The 22,621-nt window shown below is 48.9% G+C and overlaps 1 protein-coding gene and 1 long non-coding RNA gene across 11 annotated transcripts in view; both read left to right on the top strand.

The window, feature by feature from the left end:
• DISP3 (dispatched RND transporter family member 3) overlaps positions 1–13,517 on the top strand; it is a 116,776-nt gene extending 103,259 nt beyond the window's left edge. For 9 of the 10 annotated variants that reach the window (XM_048967603.1, XM_048967602.1, XM_048967601.1 and 6 more), the window contains 13 exons: positions 34–195; positions 595–756; positions 1,246–1,368; positions 1,983–2,119; positions 2,763–2,944; positions 3,385–3,515; positions 3,623–3,798; positions 4,662–4,788; positions 5,375–5,520; positions 5,854–6,013; positions 6,309–6,422; positions 7,394–7,560; positions 8,258–13,517. In XM_048967603.1, the coding sequence (XP_048823560.1) occupies positions 34–195; positions 595–756; positions 1,246–1,368; positions 1,983–2,119; positions 2,763–2,944; positions 3,385–3,515; positions 3,623–3,798; positions 4,662–4,788; positions 5,375–5,520; positions 5,854–6,013; positions 6,309–6,422; positions 7,394–7,560; positions 8,258–8,620 (2,150 nt within the window). In that variant the 3' untranslated portion in view covers positions 8,621–13,517. The remainder of the gene's footprint in view (positions 1–33; positions 196–594; positions 757–1,245; positions 1,369–1,982; positions 2,120–2,762; positions 2,945–3,384; positions 3,516–3,622; positions 3,799–4,661; positions 4,789–5,374; positions 5,521–5,853; positions 6,014–6,308; positions 6,423–7,393; positions 7,561–8,257) is intronic. The other variant, XM_048967608.1, reaches the window with a different exon arrangement.
• Positions 13,518–15,896: 2,379 nt separating this feature from the next.
• LOC125703315 (uncharacterized) overlaps positions 15,897–22,621 on the top strand; it is a 29,868-nt gene continuing 23,143 nt past the window's right edge. The window contains exon 1 of the long non-coding RNA XR_007380830.1: positions 15,897–16,006. This is a non-coding gene — a long non-coding RNA (uncharacterized LOC125703315). The remainder of the gene's footprint in view (positions 16,007–22,621) is intronic.

Below are 22,621 nucleotides of genomic sequence, written 5' to 3'. Positions count from 1 at the left end.
TGACACGTGCCTTTAATTTCTCTCTCTTTCTAGTCTCCCTGGAAATGGGGGATGTTCCCTTGGTATCTGTGATGCCAGAAAATCTGCAGCTGCCTGTGGAGAAGAGCAACCGAGGTCATCTGATAGCTCATCTCCAGGAGCTTCTGGAGCACTGGGTGCTGTGGTCTGCAGTGAAGAGCAGATGGGTGATTGTGGGTAAGGAGGAAAGGAAATTATTCCATCCTCCTGGGTTTTAGAGGGTTTGACAGCATCACAGGCAGTATCTAAGTTGTGATTATTAGTGACAAGAGATTGAGAAAGAAGGCATAATGGATAGTTTCTAACACAGTTGATGAGTGTCACCAGAACAGATAGTCCCTAAGGGAACTTCATGAGGAACTTGGAGATTTCTCCATCCCTCTCCTTTCGCTCAGATCTGAAATGGCAGGTCCCTGTGGGGTTATCCAAGCACAGGGCTCAATACAAGAAATCTCAGCTGCTGATGTCAGCAGTGCTGTTCCCTTCTCCTCCTTCCTCCATGTCCCTGCTAACGATATCATAAGAGGAAGATTTGTGCAGGGTCTCCCGTGCCCTTATCTGGGCTTTTCTTTGCAGGGCTCTTTCTCCTCGTTTTGCTCCTGTCCATTTTCTTTGCCAGTCGCCTCCGTCCAGCTAGCCGTGCTCCAGTCCTGTTCCGGCCAGACACCAACATCCAGGTGCTGCTAGACCTGAAATACAACCTGAGTGCTGAAGGCATCTCCTGCATTACCTGCTCAGGTGAGAGTGCTGATCTCCAGGGTGCAGACTGGGGGAGCTGGAACGTGAAAGAGAGAGCTGTGTTTTTCATGGCTCATTGGATACTGAATGGATCCTGTTGAAGGGAGGTGCATACTCTGAGTAGGATGGTGGTGTTGCCTGTAGGAGTTGAGCATATTGAAAAGCTGCTTTAGCAGTTTTTCTGCTAGAGCAAATAGCATTCAAGTTGAGCAAAGCCAACTACTTTTACTCATAAGGGTTTCTGCCAGTGACCAGTCTGAGGTCAGTGGCTCTGTGTTCCCTGGTTTGGATTTGATATTCAATAGCAAAGTATCTGATGTGTTACCTATTCAGCTGAGTAGCATGCACAGTGATCATAGAATCATTAAGGTCGGAAAAGACTACCAAGATAATCTAGTCCAACCATCAACCCATGGCCACCATGCCTACCATGGTAGGTATCTTGCTGTGTCATTCACTGTTTCCTCCCTGAGTAACCTTGTTGGACAGGTTTGTTTCAGGAAAAGCCCCACAGTTTGCAGAACAACTTCCGAACATCCTTGGAGAAAAAGAAGAGAGGCTCTGGATCACCCTGGGGAAGTAAAGGGAGCATAACTGATACAGGGCAGCAAGGTAAGCAGGGCATGGGGACAGATTTTTTGGCCACATTTGTTTTAAAAAAAGAAGAAAAAAAATGATACAACCTCTGAATAACTGATATGGAATAATTTTCTTCTGACACATCGCTGCTGAGCCCTGGCTTGGTGCTGGATGTATAGGGCATCATTACCATGCCCCTTCCCCTCAATACCTACTGTTCTTCAGTACAAGATCTTACAATCCAGGTGGCAGAACAGTCTAGTGACAAATCCCAGTGGTCTGCCTAGTATGAGCACAGGGCTGGGAGCTCAGACCTTTTGCGTCCCTGTCCTATGTCACAGCCTTGTTGGCAGGCCACAAAGGGAGTAAATTCAGTTTGCTTTGCAGGGGATTTTGAGCATAAGAGTTATTGGGCCAGGTCCTGAGCTGACATGAATCAATAAGCCATCAGGAATTACTGCAGCTCAGGATATGTTTGTGAAAGCCTTTGAAAGGTGTGCTGTGCTGCTAGAAGGCAGAGGCTGTGCCTGCTGCCCCAGAGGAGACAACAGACCAGAAGAAAACCTCTTCCACTGCTGCCCATGTCTGTAAGATTTGCTGAATGAGCAGTACCACAAGCCCTCATGCCCTCTCTCTGTTTTCTGCAGATCTGCAGGGGACTGTGTATATCTCCAAGTCCAGAAGCAAAGGAAGGCCAGCCATCTACAGATTCTCTCTCAATGCCAGCATCCCTGCCCCCTGGCAGATGGTGTCACCGGGAGATGGAGAGGTGCCTTCATTCCAGGTGAGTCAGTCCAGGGATGGTGGACCCCTCTATCAAGAGTGCAGCACTCAGGTGAGCACAAGAGCCTCCTGTCACTCCACAGGGCCCTGGGTAGCTCAGGGTGAAGGGGGTTGCAGTAAGGGAGCTAGCACAGAGGGCCTTGCTAGAGGGCCTTGCACTGCCCCAGTATTGGTCTGTTGCAGTTGCAGTGTGCTTGTCAGCAATGAGAGCAGGAGTGTGGGTGTCTGTGGGGATCAGATGAGTTCTGGCATCATCAGCTGAGCTCAATTTATAGAAACTGTAATGAGACAGCTGCATTCCCACTGCTTCCTTCTGTCCGTGCACAGACAGCTGGTGAGCAGGCAACACTGCTTGTGCACGTGTTGGGCATGGACACCCCCAGCAGAATTCTCTTGCATTTCTCCCTCATCCTGAACAGAGCAGCCGCCATCCAGCTCGGGCACAAAGAATGGGGGTGGCAAGGGGTTCCATCACACACACGGTGGGAAGGAGGCAGGCTGGGGACTGGCTGGGTTTGTTCCTACAGTGCTCATTCTGTATGGTTGTGCCAGTGCCCTGGGAGGAGGGGAGTGTGTGATGCTAACATATGACAGGCTGCAACCTTGTGGAGTTAAGTGTCTGTTTTCATTAATCCATTGCTTAGGTGTATAGAGTGCCTTTCGGTAACTTCACCAGGAAGCTGACAGCTTGTGTGTCCACAGTAGGGCTGCTTAAGCAGACGAGCCCCAGGAAGTGGATGATGACTACCTTGTCCTGTGATAGCAAGAGAGGCTGGAAGTTCGACTTCAGTTTCTACGTGGCCGCCAAGGAGCAGCAGCGAACACGGTAACCCTCCAAAGCCCACATGGCCAGGCAGCAAACAGTGCACCTGAATGCTTGAAACACAATGCCTCGTGTCCAGTGCCAGTCCTGCTCTCAGCTGAACGTCCCTGGCCTTAGGCCTCTTTGCTGCACATATGCCCCACTTTGTCAAGTTATTTTGCAGCCTCGCAACACCACTAACACTTGTCACAGGCTTGCCAGATGCAGGATTGTCACTGTGGGCCTCGTTGTGTGTCAAAAAGAAGTTGCTGATTTTCACCTTACCCAGCTGAAGCCTTGGGCTGAGCAGGCAGCACACAGAGCACAATGGCTAGGGATCCAAGTCTTGAGCCATGCAGTTTTTCCCTTCCCTCTGTCCTTGAGAACGTCTGTTTCCATGTAGTGCTGTGGAGATCATCCATACTACCTGTGCCCTACCATAACAAACTCTTTTTCCTGCACAGGAAGCTGTATTTTGCCCAATCACACAAGCCTCCTTACCATGGCCGAGTGTGTGTGGCACCTCCTGGTTGTCTCCTCAGCTCCAGCCCAGATGGACCCACCAAAGGCATCCTTTATGTTCCCAGTGAGAAAGGTGAGCTACTGAGGACCCGTTCAGCCATGCCTTGTTGCTGGCGATGCTTGAGAGTCAGCTGGGTTGTTGCCTTCAGGTGTAACCTTCCTTTCTTCTGCATTTGATAGCAGCACCCAAAGCAAGGCTCTCGGCGACTTCTGGGTTTAATCCTTGCATGAACACGGGCTGCGGGAAGCCAGCAGTGCGACCACTGGTGGACACGGGCGCCATGGTGTTCGTCGTCTTTGGCATCCGAGGGGTGAATCGTACCAAGCACTCGGACAACCACGTCATCGCAGACATGGTACACGAATGCTGAACGGCCAGCTGGGACTGATGAGTGAAGGAAGGGTCTCCCTGGATGGTATTTGGTTATTCCCTGCAGCAGTCAGGACAGATGGAGGTGGCTGGCTGTGATGAGCCAGAAGCACGCTCTGTATAGAACATTCCCAAACAATAGGGATGAAGAAGCCCTTTCCTAAAACTGCTTCAGACTTTTCAGAAAATCCCTTTTGGAGTGCAGTACCTAACCTTCTAATTTTAAGTCTAAATCTGGCTTGCCTGAGAATTTTAGAAGCAAACCCATCTTGAGCTCGGTGTGGAAATGTCACTGTAAACTCAAGATCCAGGCAACTGATATTTTTCTATAATTGTTTATTTTGTTATGAGATTGTAACGTGGAAAAAATACAAAGCATTCTAGAGAAAGTTTCCTAAAAGTGATGTTTTCAGAAGCAGTTTATCCCCCACCTCAGGTACTTTGAAATATTCCCAGCCTTTCACTAGCAGAATTATGCTTAGCTGTGGCAGTTGCGGATGCATTTCAGCCTTTTGATCTGGGTTCTGTCCTTGTTTCCTCTGGAGGGAACAGCACCACACACAAGCAATAGAGTGGACAGAAAGCTGGAATTGTGCAGTCTCCTTACTCAGACCACAGTGGTTTGGGGCACGGCCTGGTAGCCGTGTATTCATGTCACACTGTCTGATATATGTATCTACAATTTTTTAATGTAGTTTCTGGTGAGGCAAAGATGTGAGGTTTGTTTACTGTAGAAGCTATGGTCTGAATAAGCAGATTGCAAGCTCTGTGCCCAAGTTCTGCCTTGTGCCAGTTGCAGTGTGCATGTCTCACGTGTGGTGCTTCTGTTGTTGTGTCTCCTTGTGAAAGGGCAGCGTTATCTACGATGACAGCTTCGACCTCTTCAAAGAGATTGGCAACCTGTGTCGCCTCTGCAAAGCCATCGCCAGCAACACTGAGCTTGTGAAGCCAGGAGGGGCTCAGTGCCTGCCCTCGGGTACGTGGGGTCCTCGGGAAGACCCTGGGTCCCTGGGTGGACACTGCTTCTCACCTTTCAGTCTGAGGATCATAGCTCCTAAGGGCTTCTAAACCTTCAGTTCCCAGCTTGATGAAGCGAGGCAAGGAAGCAAACATACCAGTCGGTGATAAATGCAGGCAGTGCAGAGAGCAGAGGTGTTTCTCAGCAGGCAGCTCTTTGAGCTGGCTGCAGCACAGCTTTGGCCCAGGTCACAGCTCCCACCTCCACGAGCCACTCACCCTATGCTTCCATTTGTTGTGCCAGTTTCTTCAAGGATGAGAAATACCCAGCAAGTAGGACAGCAGCGGCAGATGTCTGTTCTGCATCTCTGTTAGCAACAGTGCTGCTTGAGTTGTGATCATGTCCTGTTCAGTGCTGACAGTGCTGCCCTCTCAAGCTGAGAATTCTGATCCTGAGATCTCTAGTGCTTTTACAAGTCAGAGTTGCAAGGGGAAGCAGCTGCTGACAAATGCAGCCTGCAGCTTCCTTGTTTTCTTCCCCTTTGTTCCCATGTGCTCCCTTTCCCTGTCCTGTCCTCCACTCCTTGCTCTTTCTTTCTCTCCAGGTTATAGCATCTCCTCCTTTCTGCAGATGTTGCACCCTGAGTGCAAGAACATCCCTGAGCCGAACCTGCTGCCTGGACAGCTCTCTCACGGGGCAGTGGGAGTGAAGGATGGGAAGGTGCAGTGGATCTCCATGGCATTTGAATCAGTGAGCATCACCATCTATCCTTGGGACACCTTCTTCTTGTGACTTCTAGGGGCTTAGCTCTGTTCTTTCTGCACTAGCCACTTTCATTTGCAGCCATAAATTAGTGCTTGCTGGTGTTTGTGCCTGGTTGCAGACAGATGCCTGCACTCACATGTTGCTAAGAAGTAGCTGCTTATGCCACCCTTTGCTCTTACCATGAGTTCGGGCAAAGAGCTGGTGGCTTTTTGCCCCTTTAAGTTCTTCCTGCTACTCCAGCTGTTTGTTCTACCTTTACCCTTGCATACACTGCATCAGGGAGCAGGACACAAGTGTAACATGTTCATCTTCTTACAGACAACCTACAAAGGGAAATCTTCCTTCCAGACGTATGCGGATTATCTGAAATGGGAGACATTCCTGCAGCAGCAACTCCAGCTCTTCCCAGAGGGTTCTGCTCTCCGTCATGGTTTCCAGACCTGTGAGCACTGGAAGCAGATCTTCATGGAGATTATAGGCAAGTGACTGTCCTGTTTCTCTCCCTAAGGAAGCCAAGCGCTCTGATGTACCTTCACAACACCCTTTGCTCCATTTTATGCCGTGTTGTATCTTCAGTCCCTTAGGACTGTGCACAGTCCTAAGATCTTCTTCCACTCCAAGCAGCACATACTGTCGAAATCCCTAAATAGAGTTCAGGGAAGTAGAGAAAGTGGGGAAATTTGCTTTGCTGCTGGGGAGTCCAGGGTTGCAGTTCCCCCTCACCCCAGCTGTCACCATCCCATGCTCCAGTTAACTGGCTGTTTCTCTTCCAGGAGTGCAGAGTGCCCTGTATGGTCTCATCCTTTCGCTGGTTATTTGTGTGGCTGCAGTGGCAGTGTTCACCACTCACATCCTCCTCCTGCTGCCAGTGCTGCTCAGCATTTTAGGTAAAATTGCTGACCTTGGTGTGCCAGGCCTTCCCTTTCTCTGAGATTAGTGGGTTGTGCCACTGCTGAGTGATGATTCAAACTGAGTTGTTATTTCTCTCTGTAAATCCTTTTGGTTTCCTGGGCTCAGTCCTGCTATGCTCAGGTGAACGGGAGAAACTCTTGACAACTGCATAGGAACCTCATTGGGAAAACAGATTTGTGTATCTAATTCCCCGTGTGCTTTATCTACACAATCCCTTCTATTTGTTTAAATAAGGGGTTTAGCTACACAAATGCCATCCCTGCCTGTTATGTATAATAATGTGATTAAGTCCCACATGCCCTGAATAGCAATTGCACTGCTTCCCAAGGATCAACACCATGGCTGCTGTTTCCAAGCAGTGGGAGATTTTAAAAGCTGAATATTTGAGTGTTTTTGTTAGTATTTGAAGCAAATTTCTAAATAGCTCCCTCTCCTTGGCTGGTGATTTGACGATATTATGGACTAAGTGTGTTGCTTAACTTCCCGGTTTCAAAATCAAATCTATCATTTTAAAACCACTTACTCTCCCACACATGACTCACAAACAAACAGCACTCGTGCCTTTAAGAAAACCTTGTGCATGTGCTCAGGCTGTGAGTAAACTCCAGCAAGCAAAACATAGGGCCCTCTTCCATCTAGTGCACGTATGCACGCTTGCTTGTGTTGAATTCATTAGTCTGGTTGGTATCAGTCTGTCATTTTGCCTGATGTTTCAGTGAGGTGCTTCGCTATCCCCAGCAGGTCTGAGTGCATTATTGGATGGCGGGAAGGTGAGGGAAGCATTCACCTTTGTGGGCAGGAGGGAGGATGTAAAGCATTGAGCCTGGCTGGCGTACAGAGCTCAGAGGCATGATCTCAAAATTCCCTGAGACTGAGCTGTAACAGTAAGGCTGAGCAGCACTCCCTGAGTCCCCTAAACTTGCCTAACATGAGCTTCTTCATGCAGGTGTGGTCTGCCTGGTGGTGACCATCATGTACTGGTCTGGCTGGGAAATGGGGGCTGTGGAAGCCATTTCTCTGTCCATCCTCGTTGGCTCTTCTGTCGATTACTGCGTGCACTTGGTGGAGGGCTACCTGCTGGCAGGGGAAAACCTGCCGCTGCACCACGCAGAGGTGAGCTCTTTTCCTCCTAAAGCTTTGCACGCACTCCCCTCGTGCCTTTGGTATCACCCAGCTGTGATGCAGGATGTAAGATGTGCTGGGCAAAATGGAATGCCTCCTGCCATCCTCACAACATGCCTGGGTAACTTTTCCAGCTGATGTGAGCTGATGTACCTGGAGTCAGTAAAACCCAGCTGAGCATCCAACCTGCATTCTTGTCCCTCTCTCAACGGCCACTGAACACACCTGTGTCCAAAGCAATGCTTTTTCATGCCCCACTAAGGACAGCAAGAGCCTTAGAGTAGCCCTAAACTCATCCTGTAACTTCTGAAAATCAGACTGCCTTGTGACTTGCCCCCTCTCGCCCTGCTAACGTCTTTCCCTCTTCGGGAAGATGGGCATCACAAAAGCTTGGGGATCTCTGTTCCCTGGTACAGCATCTGTTTGCAGTTCACCTGCCTGATGTGGCTGAAAGAAGGCACTGGTGGAGGCACAAAATCCAGCACTTAGTCTCTGCTGGATTTTAACCTCATGGCTATTTGCCTGGTGTGCTCAGAGACTGCAGAAACAGCGAGAAGTACACTCACACAGCATCTGTGTCCCAGACCAGGACTCTGTGAGCTAAGCCACCCTCTCAGAGCATAAAGCATTTCTGCAGTCCTGTGTGCTTTGTCCCTGCTCCCCGTGACACTGCTGTCCCTTCCGCCAGGACCCCACAGCCTGCCGCCAGTGGAGGACGATTGAAGCTATCCGTCACGTGGGCGTAGCAATTGTCTCGAGTGCTGTCACCACCGTGATTGCCACCGTCCCGCTCTTCTTCTGCATCATTGCCCCTTTCGCCAAGTTTGGGAAGATTGTGGCCCTCAACACGGCAGTCTCCATCCTGTACACGCTGACTGTGAGCACAGCCCTGCTGAGCATCATGGGGCCCGGCACCTTCACCCGGAGCAGGACTTCCTGCCTCAAGGCTGTGGCAGGGGTGCTTCTCGCTGGCCTGCTGGGTCTATGCATCTGCCTTGCCCTGCTAAAGGGTGGATTTAAGATCCCTCTCCCTAATGGGACAGCCCTGTAGACCTCACACCGAGAGCCACACGATCTGTCCTCTTGCTCCCTTTTCTTTTTTTCTTTCTTTTTTTTTTTAAAGGATATTTTTTGTAAGAAAAAAAAAGAGGAAAAAAAATCCTGTTTTTTCCAGAAGTTTTTCAACTCCAGATGCACTTTATTTTCTAATGGGTTTTGCTCTAAACTTGTATTTATTTCAGAAGTGATGGATGGATGACGGACAGTGAGGGCTGCCCAGGGAATTCCTCAGCCCATGAGTAGGAGGGGAGAAGGTGCTCTTCTCTCAATTTTCTTTCTGCTTTTCTTTTTTTAAATGAACAGAGCTTTCTGGAACCACAAAGGTAAAGAAGTCAGGTAGGCCATCTGACCCCTTTCAAACTGCTTCCTTTCTGTCCTTGCCATGGCCAGGGTCAGCATTGTGACGATGGCTTCAGAGGTGATGTCCTGTCCCATAACAGGGCTGTGCATCAACACCTGAGCCTTGCAAATGGCAGCGAGGCCTGGGGAATAGCATTGCTTTGCTATGCCCCGTGCTCAGCTGCAAACTCACTGCACAGGATGCATTTCCCAGCTAGCTCTTACTGGGGTGGTTGTGAAATTAAAATGAGAGATTTTGGGGCAGCACCACCTGCTGGGACCTGCTTTCATTGTTAGCGAGGAATGCCAGGACATGTGGCTCTTTCTTTCATAAAGGACGCCAGTCCTCTCACTGGGATCCCTTGTGTCTCTGAACAGTCATCAGAACACTGTTGGTGCCTACAGGGCCCTGTCCTCCTCTCCTTCTTGCCAAGGTAGCAGTGGTGTCCTGTCCCAGCTCCCGCTCTGTTTGTGACTTCACCAATGTACCTCTGCACTTCATGGCAGAGAGAGAACTGAAGGCCTTCAGCTCTGTACAAAGATTTTTGCTCCAGGACCTGGCATCCAGCACTTAGCCTGAGGATAAACTAACCCCTGTAGCAAGGTAGAGCCCATAGCTGGCAGCATGCATGGATAAACAGTGGGGCATTCTCTGTGGCAGCTCAGAGACCCTGCTGTGCAGACATGAAGACAGCAGAGCTTCAGCCTGAGGCTGCTGCCTGCTCAAAGCAGATGGTTTATATTAAAGTAAAATGAAATTGCAAACTGGTGCCATTAACAAGTACATTTTAAGCATCACTGATTCCATCATATTCTTAAAATTGAAATAACTAAGTGTGTGCATTGATATGCAGCACATCTGGTCCTTGGCAGAAGGGGAGGGGTCAGGCCCACTGGGAGATGCATTAAACATTATTTACAGGGATGCCAACAGAAAGAGGTGGCTGGAAAGCAGCCCGACTCCTCATTTGTTTGCAGATACCATGTCCCCAATGGCTTTGCATTCTCTGTCTGGATTGTCCCCCTTTTTAAAATGGAAATGCCAGGAAGCTGGCCCCTGGTGCCAGCCACGTTCTGGGGACTGTGCTGCTGAGACAGACCAGCAGCTGCTGCTGCTTGGCTCGCTATATCCCTGGTTTCATCTCTGCCAGTCTCTTACATCTTCACATCGTGTTGTTCCTCTGAAACAGGATCAAACATTTGTTCCTAAACTAGGTTCCCCAAGGCATCAGCTGGAGAGAAGGGATTGAGGACAGGAGTCTCCTTGGGCTTTGTTGATGCCAGCAGAAATCTAGAGCAATCCATGAGGGTGGTGAAAGCATGAGCAAACAGGACCTGGTTTTCTTCCTCACCATCACCATGGCACAGCTGAGTTACCCTTTTCTGCAGGATTTACTGTTCCTTGACCCCTGTCTCTGCTCTGCCCAGCTCCTACAGGATGAACCCTGATGAATAAATGATTCTGGGAAGGATTTTCAACCTTCCTAAACCTGTGGTTCTTTGAGAGCTGCTATGCAAGGCTCAGCCACACTGATCTGCAAGCCCTGCTTTCCCTGATGTCTGATCTCCAGATTTAATTACTAGTGGTGCCCTGCGCACTTGTAAATGGCAGCAAGCACAGAGGGCAGCATGCTGATGACATATAGCGATCTACATGGGTGTTGTGGGGCAGAGTGCAGGAGCCCTGGTGCTGCTGCCAAGGATGCTCTGACTGGAAGGCTTGACCCATATTCACCTATTGCTTCAACCTTCTTGGAGTGATTAAAGCTGATGGTTATTTCCAGGTCGCCAGACAAGAGAGGAAGGTGCTGAGTTAAGCCTTGCAGCATGTCCCTTCTGTGAGCACGGAGAAGCACTGAAAGATCTTTAAGGCGAGGCACAGATCTGCTTTAATCCTGCAAAACTTAATGTGCATTCATGCCCCAGGTATCCCACAGTTTTACTCACTATAAAGAGGCTAATATAAGCTCCTCACTTCCAGAGTGATGCTGGGCACACCATGCTGAGACCAGTCCCTCAGCCATTCTCAGAAAGCAAAGATTAGTTTCAAAGTAGTGGAAAAGCTTTTGTGCCTCCAGGTTCTGATTTAGCAGTGTCTGATCACAGACAAAAATAACAGCATTCTTAGCACCCAACAGGTTCTGTCCCATTTTCTGGAGCAGGAAGGGGGAAGGACAAACTGCCAATCTTTCTCATCCTCTCTGGCTAGTCAGAGCAGTAGGGCAGGCTGATATGAGCAGGAACATCACCTTCTCCATGTTTGCCCAAGTGGCTCTGGGAACACGCTAGAAAAGCAATGGCTGGAGTGATTCAGGAAGGAAAAAAAAAGACTAAGGTAAGTATAGCAGATGATTTGCAAAGGCATACTGAGGAGATGGTGTCCCTCCAGCAGGAAGCTGAGGCAGAGTTAGGATTTGGAGCTCACTCCAAGTTGTAGTAGAAGAGCCAGGAGATGATCCCAGATTATGCTTTCCAGTGCAGGTGCCCGCTGGACATTGATAAGCTGAAAATTTGATGGTCACAACATTTGGGTTTTAGATGTAGAAGCACAGAATATCCTGCAGAGTGTTGCAGAGTGAAGGAGAAACAGAAGTGGAGCCCAGCCTTCCGCAGCATACTTGCAACACTGTCTTGGTGGAGACAGTAAATCAGTGGCAGATGCATACATCCATCTCCCTGGCATTAGAAAATATTCATAAAATTATAGGGGTAAGAAAATGGATGGGTTTATCTGAGCAAGCATGAAGGTGGGGCTGACAGCCCTGCTGGGAATCAGTGCTCTGAGGCAGATGCTTGTAGCAATAAAAAGCAAAGGCTCACCTGTCTAGCGCTGTTCAGGAGCAGATGCTTGCCCTAAATTAATTCCTCCCAAATCTCTACCCATCTTCTTTGACTCCTCTGTTGCCCAGAGCATCTCTTGGGCCCTGTCACCTTGCTGTGCAAGGTTCCACCTTCTCAGTGGTACCTCCTTTGCCTAAGATGCTCACAGATGCTGAACTAAGGCATGCTGGAGACTTTCTCAGAATTTCTCAGGCAGGGGAAGCTAAGGTGCTAAAATTCTTCATATAAAGCTGCCAGTTTCAGTGTTCTTAAATAGTTGAACACATTGTCATGGAAATATTTCATCCTGGCTTTACTTGTGAGAGAATGCACTGTTTTTCCATTTCAAAACAATTTTATTGCTGCAGTTAAAAAGAAACATACACGGGTTCTCAGTTACAGCACACTGCAATTAAATATTTGTTATCTGCCCATCCTCTTTTTTTTTTTGGTAAGTTCTGTTTTGAAGGATACCTTCTGAGAAGTTAACGTTTCAGGATGGAAACTGTAATCTCCTAGAGCTGATCATGTGATCATCTAGAGCTGATCCTGTCCTGACAAGAAGCCCTCAGTAGTTACAGGAGGGCATTGATTCCTGTTTGCGAAAGCAGAGATATGTACAGAGCTGCTGCCTTTAGAATTGCTGCTGCGTGAGTTCAAGGTTCCCCACAGACAATTGTGAGAGTAGGATTCACAACAGCTTTGGAGCAAAGAGGAACAGAGCTGATGTGCTTTGCAGAGATCAGTGTCAGAGGAAGAAATAGACCTCACTCCATTTCACTGAGGTCTCCTCACTCCATTTCTTTGCTTTTGTTGCAGTGGTTCTTGAGGCGCTGGGTTCATGCAGGGCCTGTACAGGCAATGGAGTCATCAGGGCTGGCCACCAATCTTGGTGGTTTCAAAGGCTGCAAATACTGGAAAGGGATCAGTGACTGTGCTGGGCTGTGATCTCTGTCCCAAGCAAAGCCAGCCTGGAAATTATCCCCAAGGAGAAGGATATATGGCATGCTTACAGAGCTGTTTGCACACTGTTTTGGCAATCTGGCTGCAGGGGTCTCCTGAGACCACTGACTTTGTCACCACTGGAACAAACTGGGATGTTGCTTTTATGTCACAGCACCTCATTTTGGCTTGTGCTGCACTGAATTTTCTTACCAGAGTGGTTTGCCCTCTTGGAAAATTATGAAAGGCCACGTAAATGTGTGCACACTGTCCAGCAGGAAAACTGTGCTGATTGATTTGCAGCCAGGCAGGGCAAGTCTCTTAGTAATTAGCAAAATCACTCCTCACCCCCGATAGCATGCAAGTCACAGTTCACAGGTTATCCTGTTTCAAAGCCCTTTACTAACTCCTCTTCCTCAGCTTCACACCCAGGTCCTGGAATTGGAAACTCTCACAGCACCCATTCATCAGAATGGAGGTGTGGGATGCGTCCTCCCCTTGGGGGCAGCAGGGGGGGTGATAGGAGGACTGGAGGCAGAGCAGCAGGCAGGAAGGTTTGCAGGGAAGAGAGCAAAGAAGAGGGATGATGGGGGGAGAGGGGGCAGGAGCACCTCAAAGTGCTGCCGCTTCGCCACGTGCCTGCAGACCTTCGCATCGGTTCTCAGAGTGATGTAGCACAATTCGCAATGTAACGTCCGCGTGTTACTTTTTGTAAGTCGTCTCCTACTCTCCCTATTTTCAATGTTCCTTGATTTTTGGAGACTTGTAAATAAAAGATTTTGACACTGGCTCGTTCGGCTCCCTCACACCACACCATGTTACAGGTAGGGCAAGGCGATGCTCCAGCTTCACACAGGGCTGGAGGAGGACTGGCTCAGGTGAGGGCTTCATCCATGTTTTCTGGGGCTCTTTTACTCCTTTGTTCCACACAGTGCTGCTGCCAGCACATGGAGATTGTTCCCCCGCGAGAATGGGATTCAGCAGCTCCTGTAGCACTGCAGTTCCCCAATGCCCGGCATGGACTGTGAGGGTGTCCTATGGGGATGGTCAGTGTGGAGGAGGCTCAGCAGAGACCTCAACACTTCAACTCCAGAAAGGAGGTTGTGGTGAAGCGCAGTCGGTCTCCGCTCCCAGTGATAGGTCCAGAGCTAACGGCTTCAAGTTGCACTAGGGGAGCTTCAGGTTGGATAGTAGGAACAATTCGTTCTCAGGAGCGGTGATGCAGCGGAGCGGGCTGCCCAGGGAGCCGATGAGCTCAGCGCCCCCGGCCGCGCTGTAGTGCTTAAAGATGTGGCGCTGAGGGGCGGCCGTTACTGCCGCCAGGGGGCGGGAAAAGCGGGGGCGGGAAAAAGCGGGGACGCAGCGCTGAGGGGAGGCGGGACGGGACTGAGGGCTCCGCTCCCGCCTGACGGGGCCGGCGGCGCTCGGCCCTTGCCAACGTTTTGTCACAAGAGCGCCTCAATGGCGTCAGCAGAGCTGCGGCCCGCGGTGCTCCTCTGTGCATTCAGCTTTGATCTGCTTCCCCTCAAGGTCTGAGCGTGAGGTGAGGCAGTGCCAGGCTCCCGTTTGTTGCAAGAGGTGAAGCGAACCCAGAGCAGTAGGTGTGCGGTGTGTTGTGTTTCCAAGAGCTGGCCCACCCTATTTCTTATGTATATTTTTTCCCCTCAAGTCAAACATTGCCCCAAGAGCTCAGCACGAAAGCATGCCTCATAGCATGCAGTGAGATGAAAGGCCAGAGGGCTTGGCAGCCCCTCTGTAGGTTTTCTGGGAGGAGAAAAGCAAAATCTTAGGGTTGGGGTTGGAGAAGGCTGCCAAAGACCTGGGTTTCAAACCCAAATCTGAAGCACAGAAGCCCCTCTGCGAGGTGGAGGTGTGTGCACTTCAGGCTGAAAGGCAGCAGCTGGGGAACTGCACCACGAACAACTGCTCACAGTGGGATGGGTTGAACTACAGATGGTTTGGGCAGACAGTGGAAATGGCCTCTGCCTTCTAAGTGAAAGGCTGATTCTGGGAGATGCGATTATGAAGTAATAATAAGGGTTGCTAAGTAGTAAAGAAGGCCTGGAGGAGGTATGGGTACCACTACACCTGTGATTTTGAGTAGCCAAGAGGGGATGTGGTGGTTGTGAAGGTTCTGGTGCCTGTAGTGGCCCTTCAGCACATAGGCAGGGAGCTGAGTCACGTCTTCTTCCATATCTGTCTGGCAGCCTCAAAGCACCCAGAGCAGAAGTAGGTGCGAGGGCATCCCATCACAGCAGGGGTGAGCTGAAACTTGGTGCTGAGTATTGTGGCTCAGTTCTTTTTTTGCAGAAAGGCAGCTCTCACTGCTCCGTTTTAACACTTGTTAGCTCAAGTTCAGTGTTAGATTCCTGTTAGCTACAGGTGTGGGTGCTCATATCTCATTAGCCACCACCAAAGAGCTCTGCAGCTTTGTCAGAGCGCTGCAGGTGGTGGCTGGTAGGTGATTAATAAGTTCCCCCCACACCCCAATGAGGTGGCAAGGGGCAATTTGCCTGACCCTGGGAAGCGCAGAGGGGGTGAGCTTTCAAAGCAGCTGTGTGAAAGTGTTCTTTCTTAAACTTGGGATGACCCTTTCAACTGAATCTCTTAGTGCTGAGTGAAAGTACAGGGTGACTGCAAGGGAAAGTTCCTTGTCTTGCTTTAAGACTTTTAAGCATTTCTAGCTGGGGGCTTATATCCCACTGAGCTTCCTGGGACTGTGCCATGGTGGATGTGAAGAGGCAGTGGGGATGCAGGTCCTTCCTTGTGAACCCACTCCCAACCTATCAGCTGACTCCTGGGAGCCTTTCCCAAAGTGTCATGGCCTGGGCTTCCCTTGAGCTATTTGCAGACTGATAAAGGAAAATGAAGAAAAAAACAGCTAAGAGATAAAGCAATGTACCAGATAACACCTGAGCTTGGACCCAAGTTTGTTGTCTGCATTAAGCACATCTTGTCCAAAATGTTCCATGCTATGGGAGTGATGCAATTCATGAGCTGCCCCTTGTTGGTGTACAGGAGCGTGGTGAGTTCACTGCTGCTCTGCTTTGCTTCAAGGAGTTTGTTTGATGGTCAGTACAACCCTGTCATGAGAGGCAGCTGTGGTTCATCTCCCTGAGTGTCACCTGGGCTTGTGGTAATCTCCAGAATGTAGTGCAGCCTGAGTCTGCTGAAGGATCTGCTGCCTGTGGGTTTTTATTTCCAGCTCTTGATTTGGAGAGTGAAAAGTTCCTGGCCAGATAAAGTCCTTACTAACTGCAAGGCTGTGCAAGAGAAGGTAATGACATGGTGGTGCTTTTATCATTTTTGTGCCTTTATCTGCTTCTGCCTTTAGGTCCTAGGATGGGGTGACACTGTGCTGCTGCAGTTGAAATAGAGGTCTGATCAAGCAGTGTGAAAATAGTAGTGGCTTTTTCTCTTCTGTAGGTGCCGTTGAGCTAGCTCTGATATTACTGATGGACCACAGTGCTCCCTCTATATACTCTATGGAGTGCTCCTGAGGACAGTTTGTCAGGCTGGCTGCAGAGATTGGAGAGCTGGTGATTTTTTTTAATATCCTTTTTTTTTTTTTTAATCCTTGCAGCCTTCCTGAAGGATTTAGTTCCTCAGAGTCAGAGGTGTAAATGTACAGGAGGCCTGTCCCTGCTTCTAGCATTCACGTACCTCTCAAAGGAGTTGTTATAGAGGAGTTGAAGGGTATACTCAGGCTATTGTGAGTGTTTCCAATGACAGTGATGATAAATCATGGTATCTTGCCAGTGCTTTGTCTGTACATCTTTAAGCTTTTTTTTTTTCTGTCTCAGAAATGGAAGTGACATCTGTGTCTAACGTGTCGAAGCTGTGACCTCAGTGAAATCCCCTGATGGCTGCTGCCATAATGTACTCTGCATCACCTAGAGCTGCTCTGCAAAGACACTGTCTTCGCTGTACCAGATGTCATGCAGCCAGAGTGAGGGCACCATGTGAGCAGGCAGCCTTGCACTGCCCCAGGGCGCTTGCTTCTGTCTGGGGATACAGGAAGGCTGCTGGCTCCTTGGGGCATAGGTTAGGCTGACTGCAGTTGAGTTTGTAGGGCAAGAGAAAGCCCGCTCTGAGCTGCCTCGATATGTGCTTGGGAATCTGGTGTGGTGAGAGGTCATCTCTGGCCCCCTGGTGTGCTGTTACCAACTACCTGCTTCAATGGCCTTTGGTTTTTTGGAGCTTTAAAGCTGATTGTGCGGTGGGTAATAAACTAAAGATAGGAGCATGCCTCCAATTCTGGAAAGCATGGCAGGCACAAGATCAAAGACCTAGCTAAGCATTTCATTCTGTTCTACCCGAGGTTAGCATCGTAAGTTCCTGGAAAAGTCTGCCAGTGCTGTCTGGAAAGCTTTCTCTCTGCTGTCTGATCTGGGGCTGTTTCTGATAAAGGTGACTGCAGAAAAGCAGATACAGCTCCTTCCAGATGCATGGAGACACTTAAGTTCCTTCTTCAGCACTGACCTCATTCCTGTTGGGCTGAGAGCAGCTGGCTCAGTACCAAATGCTTCCTGCCCATGCAGCTGCTGGCTTTCTGGCATTCTGTGGTCGATTGCTGTACCCTGGTAATGGGGCTGTTGGGCTGTGGGGAAATGCACGATGGAGCTGCAGCTGAGCTGGTAGGGCCATCGCAATGGGATCCGTGCCTGGAGTTGGGCATGCAGCAGTGGGCCAGGGCTGCTCAAGGCACCCAGCCAGAGAGGACTGCTGGTGACTGGCCACTAGCCTCATGATGCAGGCCGTGCTCAGTGGCCTGCAGTCCCATTTATTAGCACTTAAAACTTGCTGTCTCTGCTCCAAATGGAGTGTTTACAGCATTGACACAAACAGCTGTCCCAGTCAGCCAGATCATAACAAATGGGAGTTTTGGCTGGAGTGTTATTTTGCTGCAAGGAGGTAATACATCTTATTACTAAACAATGAAGTTCGTGATGGATGGTGACGAGGCTCTTTGCTGTCTTGCTTGATGATCGCACTGAAAAATAAACATAAAACCTAAGACGTTCCCAGGGATCTAGGCAAGGCCTTGCATTGTGCTTTGTTAGAGACAGCTTTGAGGTTCCCTGATGCCTCAGCTGCAAGAGCCTTTTCAGCAGGCTGCTGGTTTTGCTGCCTTCTCTCTGCAGTGGATTAGGTGGGAGGGATTTGGGGGTCAAGGAGTGAAATTCCAGGAGAGAGAAGGATGTGCTTGTCAAAAACACGGGGTGTAGCAAGAGCTGAGAAAAGTTGGTCACTTCGCTGGGAATAATGCAGAGGTCTTGTTTGTGGTGATGCTGTCTGATTACTGGGCATATGGGTCAAACTGTGTCATTTTGATTCAGCCTGAAGTAGGGCTGCATTGCTGCTGGACTGAGGGGACATGGTCCTCCAGAGAGCTATGGGGTGTATGGGAACTGTTGAGTCACGGCCTGAACCACTGATTGAGCACCTGGGGAAAGGACTGGGCCAGCCTTGGGAGCACAGGTGAAGGCAGTTCAGCTGTGTGACCAGGAGGAGTGGAGCCTGGCTGCACCTCTTTTAGATGCCCTCATTTAAGGGCTGACTGCCACTGGGGAAGGATCTCTTTCTGGAGATCCCTCCTTGGTGATGATTTCCCCTGTGAACCTGGAATCTTCTGATATGTCTAAGCAATCTTCTTCCCTTCCCTTATAGCACCTTTCTATCGTGTCAGTCGTTCCATCTTTTCCCATATTGGTCTGTCCAATTGCTACAGCAGGTAATTATTGTTTTATAGAGTGACAGGGTCCTCCTGAAGGCCATGCGCATGATTCTGCTGCTTTATGTGACTTGTGTGGAAGGCTGTAAGCCATACTTCTCTGGGCAGAGAGGTGGAACAGGTTATATGCTCACTTAATACCAGTGCAAAATTGAACAAATGCTGTTTAATGCAGAGCTATTCTGATTGCCTGCCCTCCTCTGCTTCTAAATACCTGCAGCAGCAGCGCTCAAGACTGTGCAGGTGGGTTATCTACAACTTGGACTCATTGCAGAGGTGTTGAGGGGCTCTTGGACTGAGCTCCACAGGAGCTGCAGAGGAATATTAGCTGCCTGAAAACTGTGTGTATGACTCACAGGTCTCCTACGCACACCTTCACCCACGTGCCCTTCCCTTCATGCTGTTTCCAAGCATGAGGACTGCTGAATTTTTCTGCTCTCCTCCACCCCAACTATGTTTTCTTTTTTTAAAAAAAGAGCTGTGAAATGATTGGAACAGGTGGTGCTGTGATTTCCCAACAGTGTAAATAAATAGATTCAGGCCACAAGTGGGGCAAGCAAAACAGATCAGTTGGAGCTGCTTGCTGCTGCTTCTGGGGCTCTATAAGCAGAGGTGCAGGGTATGAGATGAAGCACAATGGGCCTGACAGCAATGGAGACTGGCATGGAGTATGTGAGTGACACTGGTTGCGTCTGGAAGCCAATTAAAGCTTATTTAAAATATTAGCATATCAGCAGGCAGGAATTCTTCCGACCGGATTGGTTTCACTAGGGGATCAGGGAATATGGCCAGTGTTCAGCTGGCAATCATTCTTTTCAACACGATTGCATTCATCACCTGACCTGCCAGGGCACTGCTGGAGGAGGCTGTGTCCCTGGGAAGGGTGTTGCTGGCGCTGCACCCCTGCTGCAGGAGCTGCATCAGTGAATGGCAGTGCAGGCATGAGCTCCCGCTTGGGAGCCAGGAAAGCAAACAACAAAGCAGCTCTGGTTTTGTGCCATTGTGTTTGTGGAGTGGATGAAGGAGGCAGGAAGCTTTAGAAAAATAATACCTGCTTTTCCCTGTCAAGTTCTCCCTGCTATATATTTATATTTAGTGTCTATTTAGCAGTGAAGAGGGGAAGGCTGTCTGGCAAAGTGGTTTGCTGGGAGAAAGTGGGTTTGTAATCCAGACAGATTCAAAGGCAGCCTTAAATAGAGCATTAATGGACTGAGGGGTTGAAGATTGCAATCTTCTATTTTGGTGAAAATGGAGCTTTCTGTGTGTGCCAGCTGCTGCTCGCATGCAGGGATTGTTGGTCACTGCGTGGAGGAGCTGTCACTTGTGTATTTGCCTGCAGTGCATAAGCATTCCTGAGAATCTTCCTGTTATTTGGGGTACTCTGGGGTCAAGTTCTATTAAAAACATGGAAAAAGAGGGAGCAGAGCTGGCTTACTGCATGCCTCATGTATGTGTCAGGATGAAACAAGCAGCATTGTGGTTGGTTTGGGGTCACAGAGCAGTCAGACCCCGTGTTGTGATCTGGGAAGTACCTTGTGGCTTTTTCCTTTCTCCTTGAGTAGGAATTTGGGCTCTGAAGCATTGCTAAGCAATGCCTGTCCCTGCTGCCTGCTTGTCTCCTGGGCTGGATAGGCTGAGGTCTCGGTCCTTCAGCTGTGTAGCATCTTTTTCACTTCAAATTGTACCAGCAGTTGGAGAGTTGAGCATTGAAAGACTTGCTAAATATCAAACAGCAGCCAAAATCACTGTACTGTCTGTTTTCTTCCTGTCAAGGTCGTGGTGCACTTGGACGCTTTCCTGACTGCTCACTGCAGTGCATGCTGGTGCTGGGAATCCCACCCCCAATAGATCAGTGCCCAGTGGCTGCAGGAGCAGGCTTTGGTTACCCCTGGTGTATTTGCTCCGTAGGCAGTCAAGCCATGAGCTCTTCATACTTGTATTTTTGTTGATTGATATCAATATTGGAAAATTACATGTTATATTGCCTGGTTACTGTGAGGTGAAGTAGCATGACCTTGGTTTCTGGGGGTGGCTGCAGATGGGTGTGCAAGCAGCTTCCATGGTGTGGGAGGGAAATTCAAGACCTGGAGCACTGCATGAGAGAGATCAGGGCTACAGATCCAAGTAAACTGGGAACCAAATTAGGAGTTAGTTGACTAGGTACAGCTTCTGTGGGCCTAGATGTGGGTCGTGGCAATCTGAAGATCTGTGTGTACCCACACCAGCAGTACTGAAGTTGAGAGGAAAAGCTGGCCTCTAATAACACTGTATCAGCAAAGAAATCATAGCGTGCTCCACAGACACTGACAGTTGTTTCCTGCTGATGCTTTGGCCAGCGAGTCTGTCACTCAAATATCTGCTGAGGGGATGAGTGTGTGCCTGCCAGAGTCCTCGCCAAGGAGGAGCAAGGAAGATGGGGAGGTGACCTGGACTGGTGTTTGTTGCTGCACTCTGAGGAATTTCACTCAGAACAATGCAAATGGAACCAATTTTGTTCAAGAACGTGAACAGGTACTCAGAGGGCCCTTTTTTCCCCTCTTACCATAACTTCTCTAATTACTGCAATGTAAACCCTCACGCTGAAGTGTTCACAGGAGTGAGTTTACTCATTTTACTCTTTCTTGGCATAAAAAGCATCTCATTAATCAGGTTTTAATGTTTTCTCGCCAAGGGATGTGGATTATAAAGCTTTAGAAATAACTTGCAAATCTGGAAAAGCCAATTAATAAAACAAAAATTCTGATGTCACTTCCTCATAAATTAACAATTTATAGATAATTTACGGTGCTCGTGTCATTAGGCAAATGGACTTTAAATTGATTTCAAATTAGTGGGTTAATGATTTCCTGCAGGTAGTGTTACCATGGGCAGCATTCATGGTGGCTTTTCAGTAGAGGGGTAGGTGTGGGAGCAAACCACTGCCTCGATAATTGAGGCAATAATTGGAGCGGTGGTCACATTCAAATGCAGTATTGATCTGCAAAAAAGTGCTGACTTTCTCCATCACTGTGGCAAAGAGGGGGTGGGAAAGGACTCTAGGAAAGATTGCAGACTTTGCACATTTCTTGTATAATAACTTTTTTTGGTACATATTAACTCCAGCTGGTGCACTGAGGTAGCCAAGTGATATGGTATTGTTGAATAACCTTGTAGTTTATAGGACAGGAATAATTATGCAGCTGAGTTCTAATTATAGCTGTGAGGGAACAACGTGTGCCCAAATTGATTAAAAATAGGGTGATGATTACATGGCTTCAGTGCTGTTGAGTCTGAGGCCAACCCAAGACAGAGTCCAGCTCAAGTGTTGCCACTTCTCCACTGTTATCTTCCATCCTTGTGTGGTTTTCCCTCTTGTGGTTTTTTTTTTGTTTGTTTGTTTGTTTGTTTGTTGTTTTTTTTTCCGTTTTAGTCTGTCTACAAATGTTGTACATGCTTTGAGGGATAGGCTGACGGCTTTTGAATGGAGGGGACCTAAAAGACCATCTATTTCCAAGCTGCTCCCCTGGACTGGTTATTTCCCACCAGATCCCAGGGCCCATTCAACCTGGCCATGAATGCCTGCAGGGATCGGGCACCCACAGACTTCTCTTGGCAGCAGTGCCAGTGCCTGACCATTCTCTGAGCATCACATTTCTTCCTAACATCTAATCTAGATCTTCCCTCTTTTAGTTTAAAGCCATTTCCTCTTGTTCTGTTGACACAGGGAGCTACAGTTGGTGTCCTACTGCGAGGTAAGCCTTTGATATCTCATCTTGGTTGACCATTAGTTGCCAGGAGCTCCAGGCTCCTTTCTTGTCACTATAGGAGCAACTCTAGTGGCATGTTTAGCAGTGTATGAAGGGGGACTGTAAGACAGAAGGGAACAGACTCTTTAGCAGGAGCTGTTGTGATAGGACAAGGAGAAATGGTTTTAAAAACTAGATGAGGGGAGATTTAGACTGGATAGAAGGAAGAAGTTTTTTATGAGTGGTGAGGCACTGCACAGAGTGCCCAGAGAGGTGGTGCAAGCACCCAAGGTCAGGGAATGGGGCCCTGAGCACCGATGCAGCTGTGGGTGTCCCTGCTCAGTGCAGGGTTGGACCTGATGGCCCTTAGGGTTCCTTCCAGAACTCCAACCATTCTATGATTTCTATAGGCATATGCTGGCATTAATAAATT

The sequence above is a fragment of the Lagopus muta genome, chromosome 21 (assembly GCF_023343835.1).
Source record: "Lagopus muta isolate bLagMut1 chromosome 21, bLagMut1 primary, whole genome shotgun sequence".
Taxonomy (NCBI): domain Eukaryota; kingdom Metazoa; phylum Chordata; class Aves; order Galliformes; family Phasianidae; genus Lagopus; species Lagopus muta.
Note: the sequence above shows the minus strand (reverse complement) of the source record. Positions and strands in the feature narration are given on the sequence as shown.